Genomic DNA, 23,829 nt, shown 5'->3' on the forward strand with positions numbered 1-23,829 from the left:
CTGCAATACCCTAGACCATCAGTAGGTGTCAGTAAGAACACATGTCTGAGCAACACTTAATGGTGAGGATTGAAATCTCCAGAACTGAGGGTTTGGGAAGGAGGCATAGCTTTCACTTTAATGCAAAAGCAAAACACCCCATCAGCATGTCAATTAGGCAGAACAAATACAGCACTGCTCAGAACAAAGGAGAAGGAAACACAGATAACCTCCTGTGGGATTGGATGCGGCACCCAGCCCCCGTTAGCCTGCCATTGAGGCTGGCTGGCTTACTCAGGGCCCTGCCCAGCTGCCAGGACCAGGAATGCACTCACAGGAACTCAGATAAAGAGGGTTTGTCATCTGCACACAGAGGGCTCTCAAAGAGCCCAGATGCAGGAACTGCAGTGGGCCTCCAGGAACCGGAAAGCTGTTGGGCAATTGTCCCTAGCCAAGCTGGATCTTGTGTTCCTCTCACTGTGTCTGGTCTGGTATCCTCTCTGGAGCTGGCTTCTGCTGCAAGGCTCTTGGTCATAACTCCAGCCACCCCAGGCCACCTTTGAGTGACCTTAAGGCTCTGGGGCACAAAGCCATCTGACTAACTCCCCGAATCTGAGGGCAAATCCTTGATTCCCTATGCCCAGATTGTCAGGGATCTCACTAAAGCCCCTCCGCTGAGACTAGGAGTCTGGAGGCAGCATGTAAAAGTGGCCACCTACCTTCCCTCTTTGCCTTCCTGGAGACCAGCCTCCACTTTGCTGCCTATGTCTGTAGCCCACGCTGATCTCCGGCCTTGTGGATGGAGGGCTAGATGGAAGTCAGGGGCAGAGAGTGTTCCATGTTTTCCTCCTCTTTAGAGATTGGCTAAAATTTCTCCATGGCCGTGACTCCATGGCCCCCTACCATTGCATTCAGTTCTGGCAGACTCTAACCATTATCCACCTGTCTTTCTCCCCAGGTGAGCCTGGCCAGCCTTGACTCAGAGGCCCCGCTGACCTTGGGCTTGAACCTCTCGCACCTGGGCAGGGCTGAGCACATTCTGGAGCTGCGGCCAGCGCTGGAGAGTCTGGGGAGCCGGGTCCGTTACGTCATTGCCCACGGCAACGAGCAAGGTTTCTTCCGCATGCATCACCTCCATGGCCTCAGCTCCCTGCAGCTGGGGCGTCGGAGGCCAGGGCCTGGAACCTACCAGCTGGAGGTGGTGAGCGTGGCAGGGCCCTGGGGCATCCAGCCAGAGGGGCAACCAGGGCCAGGGGTCCTGGCCTTGCGGCTGAAGGTACGGCTGCAGCTGCTGTAGCTGGGAGAGGCCTGCAACTCCCGCTTAGCCCCAGGTCCCTCTCGCAGCCCTCTCTCCAGTCACTGTCTGGGCATCACCCAACCCCTGCCTCATTCCACGGGGTTTTGGGGAAACTGATGAAACTGCTTGCTACACACCGCAGGGACACCCTGGTGACAAGCCCTGGCCTCGATGGGTCTCAGGGCCTCCAGGCCGTCCTCTCCAGAGGTGGGAGATTCTGGAACTGAGAAGAATTGATCCCCGGTGGCAGTGGCTGACCAGGTGGAACCCCGAAACTCAGGAAGAATGACATGCTACACTATGACCTCAGGCGAGCCCAGCCTCTCCCCAACACTCAGTCTTTCTTGGAGAGAGCTGGAAGCTGTGGCCTGCACCCTCCACCTCCAACACTAGGGTCGAGCAGGACCCTGTGATTCACTGTATCTGGTCAATCTCAGGCTTGAACTTCTGCACTGCACCAGGGCTCAACCCCCGGGGGTCAGTGGGACATGGGAATGGCAGCTAGCATGGGCATTGGGCTCCTCCCTCCGAGAAGTAAGGACCACGGGGCCCCAACCAGAGTTGGTGACACACAGCCATGTTCATGCCCCCAGGGGGCTGGGTTAGGGTTCTAAGGATGCTTTATATCAGAAGCGGAGAAACAATAAAGTTATTTTGGGTTATGTCTGCCCCCTTTGCATGTTCTCAAAGAAGATGCTGCCCACAGAAGATGCAGAGCCACATGGGGAACTGGAGACATTGGGAGGGCGGAAGCTGTGGGAAACATGAGGTGCAGCCCCAGGCTCCAAGGAGAAAATGTATAGGTGAGAGGTGGCTGGAAACCACCCTCTACCTGGGTGTGGGGACATGGTCGTCAGGCACAAGTAGGCTCTGCCAACTTCATACCTGTGAAGTTGGCACAGACTGAGCCCTCGTGGGTTCACCAATAGTGGTGAAAATGGCTCATGTTTCCAGACCACATACTACATATACTGGCACCGTTCTAAATATTTTCCAGTTATTAACCCATTTGGTCATCACTACAACCTCATGGAGTAGACGCTGTTATTCTCATCCCCATTTTGCAGATTGGAAAACTGAGGCTCCGAGAGGTTAAGCAACTTGACTAAGGTGACTCCAGGTTGCAGGTAGCAGAGCTGGGTTCAAAGTCAGGCAGCTGTGCCATCCTGCCTGTCTCCAGGTTGGGCCAGATCTACCAAGTTTGAATGGCCAGGATTCTCGAGGTGTTAACCTACGTAGTCAGCGTGTACACGTCACAAACGGGAGTGTATTTAGAGCGTGTACATATCACAGACGGAGTGTATTTAGTCCCCACAGACTTGTATGAAGCAGGCAGTGTTATCACCGCATTTTACAGGGGGGAACCAAGGCTCAGCGAGTTTGTGGAATCTGCCTTAATCACCCACATAGCCTAGTGGGGCCTGGATGTGTCCTACGTTCCTCTGGGTCTGGCCCCTGGCCCCAAACCACCTCTTGTCTTCTAGAGATGGTGCATTTGGTTTTCATGCAGAGTGTTTTCTGTGGTGGGAAAACAGGCTGCCTGAGGACAGAACAGTTGGGGGGCTCAAGTCTGGGTGGTGAGCTGGACCCCAAAGTGTGGCCCTTCCTCCTACAGAGCCTCACTACTAGTGCCTGGCCCCAGGGCTCTGTCCTGGCCAGGGGCTACTTTACCCGACTTATCAGGATCTTCTGGGCTCCCGTCAGAGCTTGCAGTCTCCTCTGCCCATTAACCAGTCACTACATCCCAGGGACCTGGGCAGAGCAAGAATGTGACCCCCACTTTATAGACGAGGAAGGAGGTGCCAAGAGAGTGAACAGTTTTTTCAAGTTCACCAGCTGGACTCACAAGCATATCCAGTGCTTAGCCCTCCAGAGCTGTCTGCTATGAGGGCTGAGCACAGATCCTAGAGTGAGGGAATCACGAGGGATTCAGAACCCCATAATAAACATGACAGACTGGAATAACATTCCACCAAAGATTTATTTTAAAAAGCACAGCCTGAGAGGGGCGTCCTTGGACAGACTGGAGCTTTGCAAGGACCCAGAGGGACACAGGCAGGTGTGGCCCAGGATGGGAGGCAAGAGGCTGTAGGTGGATGTTGTATCTCAATGGTTCTCTATAAGACCTGTTGCCCAGGGCTGGCTGTTTCCCAGAGCAGACAAGGACCTTGAAATAAGGTCAGCTCCCTTCTTCCAGCTGCGTAAGGAACAGAAGGTGGCAGGGGTGAGGGAACCAATGCAGCAAGCAAATCCAGGGATTGAGATTTGGCTTGGCTTGAAGGATGGGCTGGGCAGCTGGGGCTGCAGAGTGACCCTCATGGTGGAGAAAGGTCCAGCCCATCTTGTGCTGGTTTATCCTGGAGATGTGCAGGCTCATCCTCCTGCAGAAGAGATTGGAGAGGATGGCAGATGACAGGGATGGAGTAGAGCCAAAGCCCCCCGGGCGGGGTCAGGGTAGGGGACACCGCGGATCCTCCCATGTGAGCCTGCAGAGCTGTCCACAGAGTCAGCCCTCCTTGGTCCTGGAGGTGAGTCCCCTGACCCAGCCTGGACTCATCATGAACCCTCATCCCTCAGCAGCGGTGATGGGCAGAGGGGTGGTCGAATGACTTCAGTTTTTACCTGGATTAGCTGTTGTCAGGTGGGAGGTATTCCTCTGGCTGCCTCTGGTGTGCTCTCTAAACATGGACAGTGGTAGCTTGGAGGTTCTAGACCTCAACTTCTTTCCCTCAGAGTGAAAGCCTGGCAGAGACGCAGAACGAGAAATAAATAAGAGCCAACCAATATCCTTTGAGCACCTGGATCCAACCGAGCCTGAAGCTCTTTGCTGGTCATTTGAGCCAATAAGTTCCCCATTTGCTTGACCTTTTCATCTCTGGCAATTCAAAGTGTTTTAATTAAAAGAGTTGCTCATTCACTCAGTCTTCCACTCCCCAGCAACTGGCTTTCTTTGGGCTGGGGGCAGCTGTCAGCATTCTGGGCTGCAATTCCCTCCTTTGGGGGTTGAGAAGCTCAGGAGCCTACAGCAGGTAGGGTAGAATGCCCTAGGTGCTGGGCTGGGGCCTCACCCACCAGGTAAGATTCTCCGGGTGCCTTGGTGATGCTTTAGATGGGCCTCATTCCGTCTATCCAGACGCTTCATCCCATCTTGCACCCACTTGGCCTTTGGATTCGCACACACCATCTTCTGTTTGCGGGGGAAGTAGAATCTGTGCAGGGTGGGAATGGGGATACCAGGTTAGGGTGTAAGCGGGGAACAAAGTTATGTGTGAGGCCTCCCAGCCCCAGCCCCAGCCCCACTCCCACCCCCACCCCCACTGTCCGGCTCACATCACGGCAGGCAGGTTACAGCTCCCGCTCACATCCTGGCGCAGGTAACTCTGGGCTTGCTTGAGCAACTTCCACTGTACCTCGGGGTGGTAGGCCAGGCAGCAGTCCTCAAAGACGCCTGTAATTACAGGGCCACCGCGGACTCACTTTACGGTGTGCCGGTGTGGCTGCATGTGCACTGTGTGTGCAGGCTTGGCCACCACTGTAGGCACCCATGAACACACCACAAACATAGGACCGCAGTCCCAGGCTCAGTGGAGACTGGGGGACAGCCCAGGCGATAAGGAAGCCATTCGGCTCACCTTTGGCCCTTGATATGGGACAGCTGGCAGGAGTTGGAGAGGGCCAGCAGATCCCAGCTAGGAAGGGTCCGGGACCTCAAAATGAAGGGGGGCCCAAGGCCATTTCCTCTCCTGCTCTGGGGCAGAGGGCAAGGAGAACAGGTGAGCACACTGAGGGGGGCCAGGGGCCACCACTCCCATTTAGGTCCCTCCTCCTAAAATGAGCAGGCTGGCCCACTGCTCCTGATGTCCTGACTCCCACTCCAGGCTGGCCTTCCCCACCTAGGTCTATCTTGGGGATCTCTTCTCTGTCCCCATCAGAGTGACCCCTTCGAGTCACCTGGCCAGAAACCAGGAGGTCTCTGTTCATTTACCCGTTGGTCAAACAAAAGCATTTACTTAGTTCTTACTCAGTGCCAGATGTCTGGACAAACACAGAGGGGAATTGGACCGAGTGTTATCATAGGCCGAGAAGTTGATCTATGCTGACAGAGGAAGCACAGGGCCTCTGAGGGGGGTGCTCAGAGGAGGAGATGCTGGGCCAGAGGATGCAGAAGATGAATTGACGCAGGAAAAGGTGCAGAGCCCTTTAGGGTCCTCTGGGATCTGTCCCTCTGCTGGGCCCTGGAGGGACCAAGTCTGAGTCCTGGCAGAGCGCAGAGGGAGGGAGGGGTGAGGAGGAGGGCTCGAGCAGCCTCAGAGTGCAAGGGGCAGTGGAGTCAGATAGACCCTGAGCTGCAGTCCCAGGCAGGTGCTTCCCGGGGCTGGGGGCCACTCTGCCCCAGGATCAAAGGGCCTGGGCTGGGCCTGGCTCCTGGAATGGGCCTCTGATAGCACAATGGGAACGAAACCCAGCCCTCTTGGGGCAAAGGCTAAGGTCTGCTGGTGGCCTGGCTAGGGCCTTAGACTTAGTGAGGGGTAGGTGGAGCAGGTGGGGCAGGTGGGTGGAGCCAGGGGACCTCAACCCTGCCTGGCCTACTGCTGAGGTTCAGCTGTCTCCTAAGGTCCTCAAGAATGGAGGACACAGTGGAGGACACTGCATGCCTAGAACTGGATTCAGTCACTAAAATCCTCAAGTACCTAATCGAGGGAGAGGACAGAAGCGATTTCCTATTAATAATAGTAACGGTCACCACTACTGGCTGGTGGGCACTGGGCCAAGAATTTGCAGGCATCCACCCATCAGATCTTCATGGCCCCTTTCTGTGGTGGGAATTCAGAGCCCCTCTTTGCAGATGAGGAAACTGAGGCTTATAAAGGCTGAGTAGTGACTCTCGGCCAGACCACTCAGCTGGGTTGGGGGGAAACTGGGGTGGGGAACCCATTCCTGCTGGTCTCTGGGGCTCTGCAGAGTCAGGTCACTGCAGTGTGTCCCTGGTGGTAAGCAGCTAGGCCACTGCTGGGAGACACCCTCTGCTCCCCACAGCCCCTGCGCCAGCTGGAGTCCCCAAAGGGAGGAGCTAGGTCATGGACTGTGGTGGAGGCATCACGGGGGCTCCGGAAGAGAGGCTGGGGACCCTGCAGTGCCAAGGAGCTGCACAGGTGCCAGGAGTTTCAGCATTCCTGGGGTAGGGGAGCTGTCAGTCAGAGAATTTGGTGGTAGAGCTTAGCTCAGAAGAGGCTTCTGGAAGAGGGGATGGGCAAATGAGGAGGGCACAGAAGGATGGATGGGGAGAGGGGAAATCTGGGGAAGGAAGGTAGGCATGGTTCGAGATAGTACCTTGAGCGTGGACAGCGGGGGCCAATGTGTCCACGAAGCAGGCCACCAGGAAGGCCAGGAGCCACAAGTTCATGGTGCAGGCTGGTTCTCCTCGTTTAGCCTTGAGGGAACAGGGGAAGTGAGGGTGAGGAGGACCCCAGATGAGCAGCGGTGGGCAGTAGGAACACCATCACCCTGTCCTGAGCCAGGGCCGTCTGCAAGGGAGGCAGCAGGCACAGGATGGGGAAAAGCTATTATCCCCAGAGGGACCAGCGACTGGTCTCAGTTGTGGTGGGGGCACTCACCAAAGCCTGCGGGGTCCTCGGTGCCTCTGGAATGTGTGCCAAGCTCTCCTGCCCAAGAGAAGGCAGGCTTCCCCCCTTTATAGATGGAGCCCCACCCTGTTGTCACCTGCCCTGCTCCACCCCCATCCTGCCACCCCACCTCCTCTTCCACTCCACCTCCAGGCTTCTCCCTCCTGCCCTGCCCTCCTCTCTTCTCCCGGATTCTCTTTCTAGCTCCTCTACCCAAGGTCAGAGTACACCTGGAGGGGAGTTAGGGGTGACTGGCATCCAAATCAGGAAACCCCTACTCTCTCAACTAACTAGTCAGATTTGGGAGATGGGCGAGGCTCCCTTGGCAAGGAAAGGCTGACAGGTAGATGCAGGTAGACGCTGATGGACAGCCCAGACCTCACCTCCACCAGGCCACTTGAAGGCTGGTTGCCCTGTGACCCACCCCCACCTTCCTCCCCCTTTTTGGGTCTCTCAGCACCCTGCTTTCTCCCTCGAGGTCCCTTTTTCTTCCTTCTCCCTTTCCCTCTCCTGCCTCACACGTGGTGGCTTTCTGTGGACAGGTATCAGGCTGCCTAGAGCCCCAGGAAGAGCCTTTGTGTCTGCTCCCCACTCCCAAGCCACCTATTCTCCAGGGTTCCTGACTTCACCCCACTTTTCTCTGCTTCCACACAATGGGGTGAGTTATGTAATAGAAATGCCCTGGTGTTGAGAACAGGAAAATCTATAGAAACAGAAAGTAAAAGGAGTGGTTGCCATGGGCTGGGAGGGGTGGAAAATGAGGGGTTATTTGATTTTTTGTTTGTTTGTTTTTGCTATTGAGACAGTTTAGTTAGTATAATTGCTAGGTAAACAGGGAGGTCCCTGGTGGAATAAACAAAGACAGCCATATCCTAAAACTCCAGGTTTTGAAATCAGTCCTTCGCTTCAGGACATAATGTAACAAGGCCTTAAGGTTAATCATAAAATTCCTTTTGGCCTGACAAACGGTGCTGATCTGATAGATAAGAGTGGGTTACTTTGCTAATTTCTTTAGGATGGGCAAGCAGAACAAAGCTGGTAGACGAATTCCATTAGAAGGCGCCAGTACCCTTGTTCAAACAGTTCCTTTTTTCAAATAGCAACCCTTCTCCAAACAGGCAAGGGAAGGTATAAAAGTACGAGCTTTTGCCTCAGTCATGGGGCACCCACATTCGGAACGCCCTCCCTCTCAGGAGCTGCAACCTCTTCTCCTGCCTTTAATAAACTATCTTCTTTTTAAAACTCTTTGCCTCTCCCTGGTCCGTGTTTCCATTCTTTGGCTTCACTATACACGATCCCGGCCTGCACTCAGAAACTGCTAGCAGATCCAACATCACCTACATCACTATTAGATAGTGGTGACGGTCCAGAGACTCTGCCAATACAGTAAACACCACGGAATGGTCCACTTGCAATAGGTGCAATGTACAGTACGTGGATTTCCCCCAACGTTATCTTCAGAATAATCTCAATAGAACTATTAACCACTACAACAAAGACATGCTTTGGTTTTGGAAGAAAAGCCCAACATAACCACACCGGCAGGAATCAGATCATCTAGAAGGCGTTTCTTCTTTCCTTGGGTGGTGTGGCCCATCCGGAAGAGGGGCGTAGGGGAAGGAGGATTGAGTGAGACAGGGGTAAGGGCGCGCTGCAAAGACCTCACAGCTGATTGCTTTTAACTTTTTTTTTGCCCGCATCCTTAGCTGTAGACCACTCAGGGTATTTACCACACCTCGTACCCTTTTTTCATCTCTCCTGCTCCACTAGGAGGCCGTGGTGGGGTGCTCCTCGCCCACGCCCCTGGACAGAGTCGGGAGGCTGGGGTGGTGGTGCTTGGCATTGGGGGTGAGGCTTTGTGCCGAGGGTGGGACTTAATGCTTGGGGCAGGGCTTCATGAAAGGCACTTCGTGCAGGACACAGGGCATTCCGGGTGGGGCTTAGGACGGGGCGGTGCTTACGGGCCCCGCCCCACTCGAGCCGCTAAGACGAACCCAGGCTAGGGCGCCCAGCGGTCCTGTGGCCATGGTGGTGGCCGACCCCAGGGTGAGTGAGGCTGGGCCAGGACGCGGCTCCGCGTGGCTGCGGGCGTGGGGACGCGGCGTGGCGGGCTGGGGCCAGCCTCCCTGCTCCGGCCCACTGTTCCTGCCTGCCCCACTGGCGGACCGCCGCCAAGACGTGGCGTTACCCAGACTTGGCGGAGATCCCAGGCAAGCGAGTCCTCCTCCCCACCGGGCCCTTCACGGTTTGTTCCACTGATAGACTTACGGGGCGTGAGAGGGTCTGAAGAACCAGGATTCAGAGCAGGCTGGGATTTGCGCGCTCTGGGACCGGGTTCGGAACCCAGGTGTTCCGAGGCCCTAAATGAAACCCGGGAGTTCTGAGGACCGCAGCGGCTGGGTGTGAGGAGGGCCACAAATTCTCGGTCAGGGCTGAACTGGGAAAGGGGAGGCCTCTTGCGTGCTTACGGCTCTTCCAGGCGTTAAAGATAAACTGCTTCCAGCAGGGGACTGTCTTCTCATCACGTGTGAAATGAGTGCAGCTGGGGGGAACAAATGCCTCCTCCTGCTTTCTGGTCACCAGCTCTGACAATGGGGGCCAGGAGGTGTGGTATCTAGCCTGGAGCTGAGGCAAACTCAGGAACTGACCGCACCCAGGGCCTGCAGGGCAGACTGCAGTGCACAGGTGGTGGACATGGCCACAGTTCTGTTCTGGGAGGCACCCCGTGGAAGGCACCTCTGTTGGGTGTAGACAGGTGGCCCACCTGCAGAGCAGGGTGGGCGTTGGTCTTAGTGTTAGCATGAGCTCTGCAGGCGGATCTGCTCACTCATTTCTCTGCTTGAAGACACTCCCAGGTGCTCAACATTGGCCCACTTAGTGGAGGAGACCAAAGGTCAGGGAGGCCAAGTCATTTGCCTTTTTTTTTTGCCAGGAAAATCAACTTTTATTTCTTAAATACTGTGAAGAAAAAGGAGACAGACCCTCTAATGGGGGAGGGCCATTGAGCAGAGGCCTAGGGGTCATTAGGAAAGATACTGGGGAAGTACCACCAGCTGAACTAGGGGTCCTCCTGGAGTTGCTTTTGCATATCAGACCCCCTTCACCCTCAGGGGCTGCCTACAGCTCTCCTGAACCTCTGGCGACTCCAGGTCCTTCTGAGAGAAGCAGCTGGGCGCCCTTCTCTCCCCACCCCATCATCAGCTATCTCATGGGGAGACAGGTGTTCTGTTTGCTGGGCCTGGACTCCTGTTGTGCCCAGCTGCCTCTTGCTCTGGTCCAGATGCACAGTGGTTGCCAAGCAACTGGAGGGGGGGGGAAGGAGGTTTTTCCAGGATGCCTTGCCAGCTCTGGTCTTTCAGGGACTTGGTTTAGAGACTGTCCCTGTGTGACCCCCCTTTGCTGTGTTCCCAATGTGATTGGCCCTCCCTCCTGTAAGACCTGCTTTGAAGCGCTTCCCTTTCCAGACTGACCGGCCACCTCTGACCAGCTGCAGTAATGGCCGGGGCAGGGGACTCAGGCCACTGGCACTGGTCATGGCCTTGGCTTCAGTCCTTGTGTTTCTCCTGCTGTTACTGGATGTGTAGGGGTCAGGCCAACTGGACTGCCCCCAGTTGGGAAGGTGACTGCCTAATACCAGCCCTGCCAGGCTGGAACTGGGGCAAGGGTGGCATGGGAGGGAGGATGGTGGGCCCTGAGGAGAGAGGTCCTGAGAACCTCTTTGAACCTGCTAAACCCCATTCACCCCTTCCACACAAGTTTTCTGGGTGCCTCTTACATACCAGCCCTGGAGTAACCGCAGCGAAGAAGCAGATGTGTCCAAGCCATAAAAGACAACAAGGATATCACTGATCCTTCCCTACTGGACACCTGTGTGTGGGCCACTTGTTATTCACTCAGCACTTAGCAAGCGCTTTCTGTATGCCAGGCACTGGGCTGGGTGCCAGGACAAGCAGTGAAAGAGACAGGGGGTCCCGTGCTCGCTTCGGCAGCACGTATACTAAAATTGGAATGAGACAGGAGGTCCCAGTGAAGAGCAGACAAGACAAACAGCAAAACAACAAAGCAAGGTGCTGTGAGGTTAAGATCACTGCTACAAATCCTGAGTGATAGGGAGATGGTGGGGACGGGCTGTGCTCCTTTAAAGAGAGTGATGTGAAGTAACAACCCTAGAGGATTAATATTTATCCCCATTTTACAGGGAAAAAACAATCTACTGAGTTCCAGAGAGGTTAAGTTTCCTTAACAAGTAAGCAGGGTCCAGATTCCAAGCTTAGGTCTGACTCCTTTATTCCACATATATTACTGGGTGCTGTATTCAACATGCTTTTAAAATTGTTTTGAATAATGTATTTTATTTAACCCTATCTGTCAAAATATTGTCATTTCAACATGTAATCAAATAAAAATGATTGAGATATTTTCCTTTTTTGCATATTCACAGTATTCAAAACATGGTTTACTGTATACCTGCAGTGCATTTCAAGGGCCGAAGAGCCACATGTGGCTGGTGTCTACCTGATTGGACAGAGCAGTTCTAGCCACAGATAATGGTTAACTCATAATTTTTTTGTTGTTTATTTTTTTGTATTTTTTATTAAGACTGTTTTTTTAGAGCAGTTTAATTTTCCCAGCAAAATTGAGGGGAAGGTACACAGAATCCCCATGTCCCCCCATGCCCCACACAGGCACAGTGTCATGCAGGGTGTCATGCGGTGGGGGGGGGGTGTCTCAGCTCCCACTCCCCACATAAGAACGCAGGACATGGTGAGGCCAAAAAGGAACACCCACGGAGCCATAGATAGGGGAGTCATACCACTATGGTCTCACTGGAGGCTGGGTTGGAGACACAGGAAGCGGGAGCCACACAATCCGCAACCTGCTGTCCACTTCTCTGCCAACCAACCTCACTTGTTAGCTGCGATCCTCCGTGCTAACTGCAATCCGCAATCCACACTTGCTAGTGTAGCCATGGCAGTTATATTAGTGGCTAATGGCTAACCGGTAACAGCTGACGGCCATCTACTACCTGAGCCAGCACCTTTCCACGTAAGGCCGAGAGCCTGGGAACTGCTCTCTGGGACTCTGTCCCCACACACAGCTTCCCCCACTATCCTATCAGCATCCCCACCGGATGGGACATTTGTTACATCGATGAACCCACATTGACACATCATCATCACCCAGAGTCCACAGTTTACATTAGGGTTCACTCCTTGTGCTGGACATTCTGTGGGTGTGGACAAATGTATAGTGACATGTATCCATCATTATGGTAACAGAGTATTTCACTGCCCTAAAAACTCTGTGCTCCAAGCATGTCTTTTTTATTGAGATTTCGACAGCTGGGCCTTGCAGATCCCAGATCCCGGAGGGCCTGCCCCTCCCAGGACTAGCCAATTCCTAGAGAGAGTAAATGAATTGCTTGTTGTGCACCATTCATATATGAACCAGCCAATCCGGAACCATAACCCCAACCACCCCTGTTATCTGAGCGTGGGGACAGAGTCTCAGAGAGCAGTTTCCAGGCTCTCGGCCTCACATGGAAGGTGCTGGCTCAGGTAGTAGATGGCCATCAGCTGTGACTAGTTGGCCATCAGCTGTTACCAGTTAGTCTTTAGCCACTAATATAACTGCCGTGGCTAAGCTAGCAAGCGGATTGCAGACTGCAGTTAGCAAGTGAGGTTGGTTGGCAGAGAAGTGGACAGCAGGTTGCGGATCGTGTGGATCCTACTTCCTGCATCTCGCCTGGCCGCCAGAGAGACTGGGGTGCAGGAAGACTCCTCGTTGAGGTACTGGTGGATGTTTGCTTCCTGTGTCTCCAACCCAACCGCCAGGGAGAATATAGTGGTATGACTCCCCTATCTATGGCTCCGTTGGCGTTCCTTTTGGGCCTCACCATGTCCTGTGTTCTTTTTTTTTTTTTAAAGATTTTATTGGGGAAGGGGAACAGGACTTTATTGAGGAACAGTGTGCACTTTCAGGACTTTTCTCCAAGTCAAGTTGTTCTTTCAATCATAGTTGTGGAGGGTTCTGTTCAGCTTCAAGTTGTTGTTCTTTCAGTCTTAGTTGTGGAGGGCGCAGCTCAGCTCCAGGTCCAGTTGCCGTTGCTAGTTGCAGGGGGCACAGCCCACCATCCCTTGCGGGAGTCGAACCGGCAACCTTGTGGTTGAGAGGATGCGCTCCAACCAACTGAGCCATCTGGGAGCTCAGCGGCAGCTCAGCTCAAGGTGCCGTGTTCAATTTTAGTTGCAGGGGGCGCTGCCCACCATCCCTTGCGGGAGTCGAGGAATTGAACTGGCAACCTTGTGGTGGGAGCCCACTGGCCCATGTGGGAATTGAACCGGCAGCCTTTGGAGTTAGGAGCACGGAGCTCTAACCACCTGAGCCACCGGGCCGGCCCCCATGTCCTGCGTTCTTATGTGGGGAGTGGGAGCTGAGGCCCAGCACGACACTCTGCATGACACTGACTCTCACTACAGGAGTTATTATTCTTGGGTCCTGATCACCCCAGGGGCAGGTGCCAGACAACCAGGACCAGCCCCTAAACCCCAGAGCATATTGAAATCATTCAAATCAGTCAATCCTGAACCTGCTTACACTGCCCTGCCCATTCCTTCCTATGGAAACCACAATAAAGGCTCTTGCCCACCCCCCTTCTTTCTTCTGCCTCCTGACTGCCCTCCCTCCCTGTGTGGCCCTGCGTGGCATATCATGCCCCCTTCTCTTGGGATCTGTGAATTGTATTTTTAATGGCAGTCAGTCTTCTCCTGATGTTGGCCTCACCAGACCTGCATAATAATAAAACCTACATTTTAAAACATGTGCCAAGTGATGTGCAGAGAGCCGGAGACAGTTGGCAGATTACAGATGCACCACTTCCCACATGGGGCTCGAAGCCAGTAGAGGGAGGATAGTCACAGGATGCTGCAAGCCTGAGTGGTCAGCATTCTAGAGGAACAGCCACACACAGGCTGGTCTGTAGATGGAACAACTGCTAAATGGAGACCTGAAGGACAAGCAGGTGTTCGACCGGAGCAGGATGTCAGAGGGTCCTGCCAAGTGCAGGATGGCTGGGGTGGGTGATGTGGGGAGGTGGCTAACGGAAGATAAGGTGGGAGGGACAGGCTATTCAGGGCCTCACATGTGGAGCCAGGAAGGGTGACCGTCATTGCCAGGGAGGACAGTAGGCAGTTCTGTGCTGGAGCTCTGCTTGCAGAAGATGCACTGGGGGCCATCCACCCAGGCAAAAAAAGATTCAACAGTCAACAGCCTGTCTTCCCCTGAGGGCCGTGGGGAAGCCCCGTTCCCAGTCCTTTTCATACCCGACATTTACTGAGGTCTACTAGGTGCCGGGTTGGGCAGTTACAACAGTGACAAGTCAGATATAGTCCCTGCTGCCATGGAGAGTTTTCATATTTCTAACAAAGGGGTTACAATAGCAACAAATGAATGCTGAAATGACACAAAACAGGAACCCAGAAAAGAGAAAAAAACAAATAACTAAAATCAGAAAAGAAAGTGGGGATATTACTGATCTTATAGAAATAAATAAAGAGGACTATACGAGAATACTATGAACAATTTTATGCCAGCAAATTAGACAACCTAGATGAAATTGGAAAATTGCTAGAAACAGACTGATTGAAGAAGAAACCAAAACTGACTGGAGAAGAAATAGAAAATCTGAAGAGACATATGACACATAAGGAGATTGAAGCAGTAACCAAAAGCCTCCCAACAAAGGAAAGTGCAGGACCAGACAGCTTCACTGAATTCAACCAAATATTTAAAGAAGAATTAATGCCAATTCTTCTCAAACTCTTCCAATAAAAAAACAGAAGAGGAGGGAATACATCCTAGCTCATTTTTCCTATAAGGTCAGTATTACCTTGATACTAAAACCAGATACACACACACCCACCCACCCACCCACACACACACACACACACACACAGACCTACTAAAGTCAGCAATGTTTCACTCTACAAGATCAACATGCAAAACTCAGTTGCATTTCCATACAATAGTAATGAGCAATCTCAAAAGGAAATATATAAACAATTCCATTTACAATAGCATCAAAATAATAAAATTATAGGAATAAATTTAACTAAGGAAATGTAAAACTTACAGACTAAAAACTACAAAACATTGCTGAAAGAAATTCAAGAGAAGCTAAGTCAATGGAAAGACATACCATGTTCATGGACTGGAAGACTTACTATGCAGATGGCAACATTCCTCAAAGTTATCCATAGATTCAATGCAATCCCCATCAGGATACCAATGCAGAAGTGGAAAAGCAGATCCTAAAATTCACATGGAATTACAGGGGAATTCGATAGCCAATCAAACGGGAGCCCAGGGCCACCCATGCTGGGAGTGGGACCAGCTTTTTTCCTCTGGCAGGACCACAGCACCTGTCTGGCCAACCAGGCAGGGCTCTGTCAGAATGCGCAGCTCCCTCTGGCTGCCAGAGTTGGACATGTCCTCCCTCAGAGCAGGCCCAGCCCAGCACTGTCCCTCACTCAGTCCCTGAGCCTTGATGCTTCCACCTGGACAGATTCTTCTTCACAGGGTTATCAAAGTCAGATCCAGTGGGGTTCAACTCTTTAAGAAATTCTGTGCAGAATCTCTACCCTCCGCCCAAGAGAAAACAAATGAAAATACAGTCAACCCTTGAATAGCACTCCTGTTAGGGGTGCCCACCCCCACCCCGCGCCTCACCCCACACAATCAAAAATCTGCGTATAGACTGGAAGCACATGCCTGGCCGGGCCTGCCCCGCAAGGCTCTGAGGCGCTGCTGTGGGACCTCTGGCCTCAAAACTGGGGCGTGGGCTCTGGCTCGGCAGTGGCTGGAATGACTGCTAAGGGTTCCCTGGAGAGGCAGAGAGCAGAGCCGCTGGCCCTGTGAACAAAACGGGAGATGCTGAGGAATGCAAGATCTTTATTCAAAAATGTGCTCAGTGCCACACAGTGGGAAAGGTGGAAAACACAAGACTGGTCCAAATCTCTGGAGCCCTTTTGGCCAAAAAACAGAACAAGGACCAGGATTTTCTTACTCCAATGCAAACAGAAACAAAGGTACTATCTGGGGGAGGAAACTCTGATGGAATATTTGGAGAACGCAGAGAAATATATCCTTGGAACTAAAATGATCTTTGCTGGTCTTGAAAAGAAGAATAAGGGAGATTTTCTTCAGTATTTGAAATGGGCAACATCTTCATGAAATGCTATTGCAACTTAAAAAAATATATTAGTTATAAGCCCAAATTTTCCAATTTCAAATATTGCATATTTAAAGATTAAAGTCATATTTGATCATTCTTGATCAGCCTGTAGTATGTTTAACATTTTAAAACAAAAGGTGGTGTTTTTGATTCTGTGTAATCTGCTGTTCAAATACCCTTCACAGTCTGAACTTATTTTTGTCTGCTCGCTAATGATGTGGATAAGGTCAGGATGGAGAAGGAGAGGGAAGGAAACTGAAACCTATTGTGCTTCAGTAGTCTCTAGATGTACAAAATATTTTATAAGCCTAGCAACTGCTATTAATGATGGAGATAGCATCCACATACGTACTTATTTCTCTGTAATTTAAATATATATATAGCAGACATTAACTTTAGTTTTGTTAAGCTGTGTGTTGGTTATGTGTTCACCTTTTATTATAAATAATACTTAAAAAAAGAGAAAATGAAGTCAAATATTTGATATTATCTTAGGAATACTATTGGGGGGAAAAATCAAATTGTTGACATAAATCAAATAGATGACATAAAATAAAACCTGGAAGGAGAAAGCATGTTTCATGTTAATAAATATTTATATTATATTAAAGAAAAATCTGCGTGTAACTTTTGACTCCCTCAAAATTTAACTACAGTTCTCCCTCAGTATCCACTGGGGATTGATTCCAGGATCCCCTTGCAGGTACCCAAATCCATGGATGCTCAAGTCCCTTACGTCAAATGACATAGCACAAAGCATACTGTCAGCCTTCTGCATCCATCGGTTTCCAATTGCAGATCAAAAATACTGTTTTCAATGTGTGGTTGGTTGAATCAGTAGATGTGAAACCCAGGGAGATGGAGGGCTGATTGTATATTTATTGAAAAAAATCCTCACTGGATTGGTAAAAAAAAGAAAAAAAAAAAAAAATCCTTACTGGATTGGTAAGTGGACCAATCCAGTTCAAACCGGTGTTGCTCAAGGGTCAACTGTAAACAGAGCTATATGATTCAACCAGGCATTGGGGAGCCTCAGGAAACCCTTGGGCCTCTGAAAAGAGTTTGTAAACCACCTGTTTGGGGGAAAAGTAGAGTTCCACAGTTTTTATTTCTTCTTGAATCAGTTTTGGTAGTTTGTTTCTATGACTTGGTTGATTTCATCTAAGTTATCTAATTTGTTGGCATACCAAAGTTCATAGTCACTCTTTTTTTTAAAGATTTTATTGGGGAAGGGGAACAGGACTTTATTGGGGAACAGTGTGTACTTCCAGGACTTTTTTCCAAGTCAAGTTGTCCTTTCAATCTTAGTTGTGGAGGGTGCCGTTCAGCTTCAAGTTTTGTCCTTTCAGTCTTAGTTGTGGAGGGCGCAGCTCAGCTCCAGGTCCAATTGCCGTTGCTAGTTGCAGGGGGCGCAGCCCACCATTCCTTGCGGGAGTCGAATACGCAACCCTGTGGTTGAGAGGATGCACTCCAACCAACTGAACCATCCAGGAGCTCAGCGACAGCTCAGCTCAAGGTGCCGTGTTCAATTATAGTTGCAGAGGGCAGAGCCCACCATCCCTTGTGGGACTCAAGGAATTGAACCGGCAACCTTGTGGTTGAGAGCCCACTGGCCCATGTGGGAATCGAACAGGCAGCCTTTGGAGTTAGGAGCATGGAGCTCTAACCACCTGAGCCACCGGGCCGGCCTCTCATTTCTGATTTTAGTTTTTGTTTTTTGTTTTTCCTAGTATAGGTAAAGGCTTGTCAATTTTGTTGATCTTTTCAAAGAACAAAATGTTTGTTTTGTTGATCCTCTCTATTGTTTTTCTATTCTCTATTCCACTTATTTTCACTATAATCTTTATTATTTTCTTCTTTCTGCTAGCTTTGGGTTTAGCTTACTCTTCTTTTTCTATCCAGTTCCTTAACATATAAAGTTAGGTTATCTATTTAAGATCTTTCTCCTTCTTCTTTTCCTTAAAAGATCTTTCTTCTTTTTTTAATGTAGGCACTTACAGCTATAAATTTCTCTCTGAGCACAAAGATTTTGATATGTTGTGTTTCCTTTTCATTCATCTCAAAATATTTTAATATTTCCATTGTGATTTCTTCTTTGACTAATTGGTTGTTTAAGAGTGTGTTGTTTTCCAGTTCTCCCTCCGTCATTGATTTCTAGCTTCATTCCATTGTAGTCAGGAAAGATGCTTTGTGTGATTTCAATCTTTTAAAACTTATTGAGACTTGTTTGGTGGCCTAACATAAGGTCTACACTGGAGAATGTATAATATGTTTTTGAGCAAAATATGTATTCTGCTGTTGCTGGGTGAGGTGTTTTATATATATTAAATCTAGTTACAACCATTATTAAAAGTAGAGTACTTAAGTCTCCCACTATTATCACAGAATGTCTATTTCTCCCTTCAATTCTGCCCATGTTTGATTCACATATTTTGGGGCTCTGTACTTTGGTTCATATACATTTATAATCAATATGTCCTCTTGATAGATTGACCCTTTTATCAGTAGGTAATGTCCTTCATTGTTTCTTGTAACGATTTTTTTTTTACTTAAAATCTATTTTGTCTGATATTAGTATAGCTATTCCAGCTCTCTTTTGGTTACTATTTGCATGAAATATCTTTTCCCACTCTTCATTTTCAAACTTTTTATGTCTTTGGATTTAAAGTGAGTCCTTTTTAGACAGCATTTGGTTGGGCCACATTTTTTACCCATTCTGTCAGTCTCTGTTTTTTATTTGAAGAGTTTAGTCCATTTACATTTAAAGTAATTACTGATTAAAAAGCAACTTACTTCTGTCTTCTTACTATCCATTTTAAAGGTATGTCTTATACCTTTTTTATTCCTCAATTTGTCCACTACTACCTTCTTTTGTGTTTTTGTTTTTGTTTAAGTGTACTATTTGATGCCCTTCTTGTTTCTGTTTCTATATATTTTTAGTTATTTTCTTACTGATTACCTAGGGGTTACAGTTAACATCTTCAACTTGTAACAATGTAGTTTGAATTAATACCTACTCAGTTTCAATAGTAATCAAAACATATACAGCTTTACTCCCCCTTTATATTGTTATTGTCACAAATTATATCTCTACATGTTGTATTCCCACTAACATAACTTTATAATTATTGTTTTTATTCCTTGCCTTTTAAATCATAAAGGGAAAAAAAGAGGAGTTACAAACCAAAAGTAGAATAATACTGGCTTTTATAGTTACCTTTACCATTGTTATTTTTTTTCATATGGCTTTGAATTGCTATCTAGTGTCCTTTCATTTCTCCTAAAAGGAGAAAGACTTCTTTTAGCATTTCGTGTAGTGTAGTCTGAACTCTCAAAGCTTTTGTTTATCTGGGAATATCTTAATTTCTCCTTCATTTTTGAAGGGTAGTTTTACCTGATACAGAATTCTTGGTTGACAGTTTTTTCTTTTGCATTTTAAATCATTCACTGTTTTCTGGCCTCCATGATATCTGATGAGAAATCAGCTGTTAATCTTATTGGAGATCCCTGTATGTGATGAATCACTTCTCTCTTGCTGCTTTCAAGATTCTCTTTGTCTTTATCTTTCAACAATTTGGTTATAATGTGTCATGATGTGGATGTTTTTGACTTATCCTGCTTAGAGTTTGTTGAGCTTCTTGGATGCATAGATTCATGATTGTTATTAAATTTGGGAAGTTTTTAGCCATTAGTTTTTCAAAGTCTTTCTTTCTTCTTCCTCTGGGACTCCCACTACATGTATATTTGTACACTTCATGGTATCCCAAAGGAGTCTCAGGTTCTGCCATTCTTCTTCTTCATTTGTAATTGGTTAGTGTGAATAATTTCAGCAATCTCTGGAGCACAGGTGCTGTCCCTAGTTATCTAGTACCTGGCCCTGGGGTGATTAGGGCAAGGGGATATTGCCTCCTAGAATGTGAGAGCCTGATAAAGGAGGTAGTTGGGGTACGAACTATGGATTGGTTGTTTTGCATATGGAGAGCACACTCCCAGGTGAGTCATTTGCTATCTATAAGAATTAGCTAGCCTTTTGAGGGGCAGTCTGTCCCAGATCAGCAAAGCACCAAGATGTCAAAGCAACGTAAAATATCAAAAATGAAAAACATGATTAATATGCTCATCACCTCTCTTCTCTCACCACCTATTAGCCTCTCTTCCGTTTCCACAGCCACTCCCTTTGGCATTGGGTAAATGCCAAGAACAGCTCTTTGGGTTTCTCTGACCCAAAGAAACATGGCATCTCTGATCCTTTCCTGCCTTACTGACTCCATCACCTCCCACTCCTGAACTCCTGCACTGGCTCCAGATTGAAACCTAATAGGCAATCCTCACCCTCAGGCTCTGGCCATTCCTTCACTAGGGCTTTCACCTCCATCGCTTCAGAGATACCACCATTTTGTGTCCTGTCACCCCTCCTTTCCATCAACTTTGAGACAAGGGCATTTCTCAAGGTTCTGCTCCTGGTCCCTTTCTTTGGAATCGGGAAGAAGCCACACAAACCCTCCTTCAGCATTTTAGCTGCTGACAGAAGGGCTGGAGATGCCTCGTAGACTATGTGTCCATTTGAATGTGAATTTCTGCAACAAAAAATTCATTTTCTCTTTAACGTGGACTATAAAAATCAAACATGTCTTCTCTTAGGGGTGAGGAAAAGCAAGTGGCACAGGACATGTTGAAGAATGTGGGAAGCCGTTCAAAGTCAGCTACATGAAGCAACGACTGGGGCTTTTTGGTCTTTATAAGCATTTTTTTTTTTTTTTTTTAATTTGGAGAGGAAAAGCAGTTATTTTGTCTGCTTCTCTTTCTCAGTGTTCTAAACCTGAGAAAGTCTGGTCCACCAAGCCCTGACCCTCAACCTTCATGCATTGAATCTTCCCCACCTAGTGGGAGACAGACAGCAGCACACCGTGCACCACAGCCCATGCCAAGAGAGGTAAATGCCAGTCCAATCACTCAGCAGTTCTCCCTGCCTCGGAGTTTCAGAGTAGAGGCCTGTATGAGTTCCGCATGTCAGCTGTAACAAATTACCACAACTGTAGTAATGAAAAACAACACAAATGTATTATCTTACAACCCTGGAGGGCAGAAGTCCTATAATCATGGTGTTGGCAGGGCTGCGTTCCTTCTGGGGGCTCAAAGGGGCAACCCACATCCAGGCCTTTTCATCTTGTAGAGGCCGCCTGCATGCCTTGGCTCATGTTAATATAAGACCCAGTCTTATGTTAATTTTGCTCCAAAAGACGCATTAGAGCTGATGGTCCAGCTAGGTCTTATTTTCGGGAAACACGGTAAGAGCCAGCCCTTGTGCCAGGTACCTCATGTCTCGGTGGAAGCAGAGCAGCTGCGTTTCTGAGAGGAGAGGGGGGTATTGGCCAGGGAAGGAGGGCAGCAGGGATCTGCATAGAGAAAGCCCTGGTGCAACAGCTTAGAGACGACATGGAAGGTGAGCATGGGTTCAGTAGGACTTCCCTGGGAGTGAGCCCAGGAAAACTTCTGCTCCTGGGGGTGGGAGGGGTGGTCTGGGGAGACGGCCCACCCTACCCACCACCAGCGCCTGGATTTCCCCCCACTGTCCCTGCGCTGGCTGTAGCTGCTCTGGCCAGCCTTTGTGCACTTCCACGTAGCCCCTCACTGAGCCCGAGCCCAACATATGGCACTGTCTTCCTGCTGGGCCCAAGGGCAGCCCCCTCCACCAGAGAATGGGGTGTCCAGACCTCAGGATCTTGGCTCCTTGACCTGTGGAAAACCAGACAGTGCCCGTGGGTGACATGGACCACCTGAGCTCCCCTGCCCACCCCCCGACACCCCATGGGCTGTCCCCCCCAAATTCATATGTTGAAGCCCTAACCCCCAGGACCTCAGAACACGGCTGTATTTAGAGATTGGGCCTTTATGAGGTGATCAAGTGAAAATTAGGTCATTAGGGTGGGCCCTGATCCAACATGACTAGTGTTCTTATAAAAAGGGGAAATTAGGACACAGACACACAGAGGGAAGACATGTGAGGACACAGGGAGAAGATGACCATTTGCAAGCCAAGGAGGGAAGCCACAGAAGGAACCAGCTCAGCTGACACCTTGATCTTGGACGTCTCACCTCTAGAACTGTGAAAAACTTTCTGTTGTTCGTAAGCCACCCAGTCTGTGCTTTGTTACGGCCATGCTAGTGAACTCATATACCCTGGATTTATGTAAGAAAGAGGGCAGCACATCTTAGGGATGTGGGAGGGAACATAGAGGAAGACAGACCCTTTCTCCACAGCCTTGGTTTCTTCCCTTTCCCTTGCGGACCTAAAGCCATTGCTTTAAGTGCACTGAGGACATCCCCTTCACTCTGAACTCCAGCATTTTAAGCTGCGGTGCCTTGGTTGGGTGGGGGAGTGGAAATAACACTGTCACTGTGGGGACAGAGTCCCAGAGAGCAGTTTCCAGGCTCTCGGCCTCACGTGGAAAGGTGCTGGCTCGGTTATTAGATGGCCATCAGCTGTAATCAGATGGCTATCTGCTGTGGCTGGGTGGCCATCAGCTGTTACTGGTTAGCCATTGGCCATTAATATAACTGTCGTGGCTACGCCACCAGGTTGGTTGGCAGAGAAGTGGGATTGCGGCTAAGTGAGGATTGGCTAGCAAGTGCGGTTAGCAAGCGGATTGTGGATCGTGTGGATCCTACTTTCTGTGTCTTGCCCGGCTGCCAGTGAGACTGGGGTATAGGAAGACCCCTCGTTGGGGTATAGATGGATGTTTGCTTTCATGTCTCGACCAGCCGCCAGCAAGAATATAGTGGTATGACTCCCCTATTCATGGCTCCGTTCTTGTTCCTTTTTGGCCTCACCATAGCCTGCATTCTTGTGCAGGAAGCAGGACCCAAGGCCCTGCATGACAGCCACCATGGACAAACAACCCCACACTGGGCTGTGCTCTCCTTTTTCAAAGTGGTCCATGCAAAATTCCTCCCTGGCCCTCCTCTCTCCCCGACCCCACTATCTCTTATCTACATCCTGCTTAGTCCTCCTCCTTCCCATCGCCCTGGGGCTGGGCCTCCCTCAGTGCTGGTCCATCCCCTTCCCTTTCTTTGCTGCCCCCCTCACCCTTCCAACCACACGAGGGTGCATCTGTGTGCCCTGTCCTTTTCTCTTTTTTGGGGGGGTATGGGGAACAGGACTTTATTGGGGAACAGTGTGTACTTTCAGGATTTTTTCCAAGTCAATTTGTCGTCCTTTCAATCTTAGTTGTAGAGGGTGCAGCTCAGCTCCAGGTCCAGTTGCCGTTGTTAGCTGCAGGGGGTGCTGCCCACCATCCCTTGCGGGAGTTGAGGAGCCGAACAGGCAACCTTATGGTTGAGAGCCTGCACTCCAACTGTGGGGACAGAGTCCCAGAGAGCAGTTTCCAGGCTCTCGGCCTCACGTGGAAAGGTGCTGGTTTGGGTAGTAGATGGCTGTCAGCTGTGGCTAGCTGTCTGTAGCTGTTACCAGTTAGACAATTATCCCCTGATATAACTGCTGTGGCTGTGCTGGTTGGTCAGCCGGTCGGTTGGCAGGTAGAAAAGCAGACAGCAGGTTGCAGATCGTGTGGCTCCAGCCTCCAGTGAGACTATAGTGCCACCAGTGAGACTATAGTGGTACGACTCCCCTACCTATGGCTCCGTGGGTGTTCCTTTTTGGCCTCACCATGTCCTGCGTTCTTATGTGGGGAGTGGGA

At 49.8% G+C, this 23,829-nt stretch overlaps 2 protein-coding genes and 1 pseudogene across 3 annotated transcripts in view; 2 read left to right on the top strand and 1 right to left on the bottom strand.

Annotated features, from left to right (window-relative positions):
* Window positions 1–1,922, top strand: part of FBN3 (fibrillin 3) — a 59,509-nt gene extending 57,587 nt beyond the window's left edge. The window contains exon 65 of the mRNA XM_074337717.1: window positions 938–1,922. Coding sequence (XP_074193818.1) covers window positions 938–1,276 — 339 coding nt within the window. The 3' untranslated portion in view covers window positions 1,277–1,922. The remainder of the gene's footprint in view (window positions 1–937) is intronic.
* Window positions 1,923–3,250: 1,328 nt separating this feature from the next.
* CCL25 (C-C motif chemokine ligand 25) lies at window positions 3,251–9,447 on the bottom strand. Of its 2 annotated transcripts, none has more exons than XM_074337718.1 (6): window positions 9,169–9,447; window positions 6,608–6,707; window positions 4,607–4,724; window positions 4,349–4,485; window positions 3,899–4,018; window positions 3,251–3,657 (listed from the first exon to the last, which is right to left on the bottom strand). In XM_074337718.1, the coding sequence occupies exons 2-6, from the start codon at window positions 6,678–6,680 to the stop codon at window positions 3,650–3,652; spliced, it is 456 nt and encodes a 151-aa protein (XP_074193819.1). In that variant the 5' UTR covers window positions 6,681–6,707; window positions 9,169–9,447; the 3' UTR covers window positions 3,251–3,649. The 2 variants fall into 2 exon arrangements, with proteins under 2 accessions (XP_074193819.1, XP_074193820.1); XM_074337719.1 differs by lacking the exon at window positions 9,169–9,447 and adding an exon at window positions 6,892–6,976.
* On the top strand, window positions 8,926–16,227 carry LOC109434704 (cytochrome c, testis-specific; annotated as a pseudogene).
* Window positions 16,228–23,829: the final 7,602 nt, after the last annotated feature.

Source organism: Rhinolophus sinicus, linkage group LG07 (genome assembly GCF_036562045.2).
Source record: "Rhinolophus sinicus isolate RSC01 linkage group LG07, ASM3656204v1, whole genome shotgun sequence".
Lineage (NCBI taxonomy): Eukaryota > Metazoa > Chordata > Mammalia > Chiroptera > Rhinolophidae > Rhinolophus > Rhinolophus sinicus.

Bases quoted from the DNA above. Each gene is read 5' to 3' on its own strand.
- CCL25 (XM_074337718.1), bottom strand. From the start codon at position 6,680: ATGAACTTGTGGCTCCTGGCCTTCCTGGTGGCCTGCTTCGTGGACACA. The intron at 4,486-4,606 runs GTGAGCCGGACA...CACCCTGCACAG, and splicing joins TGTAACCTGCCTGCCGTGAT to ATTCTACTTCCCCCGCAAAC. The intron at 4,019-4,348 runs GTGGGTGAGGCC...CGTCTCTGCCAG, and splicing joins CACCCGGAGAATCTTACCTG to GCTTTCACTCTGAGGGAAAG.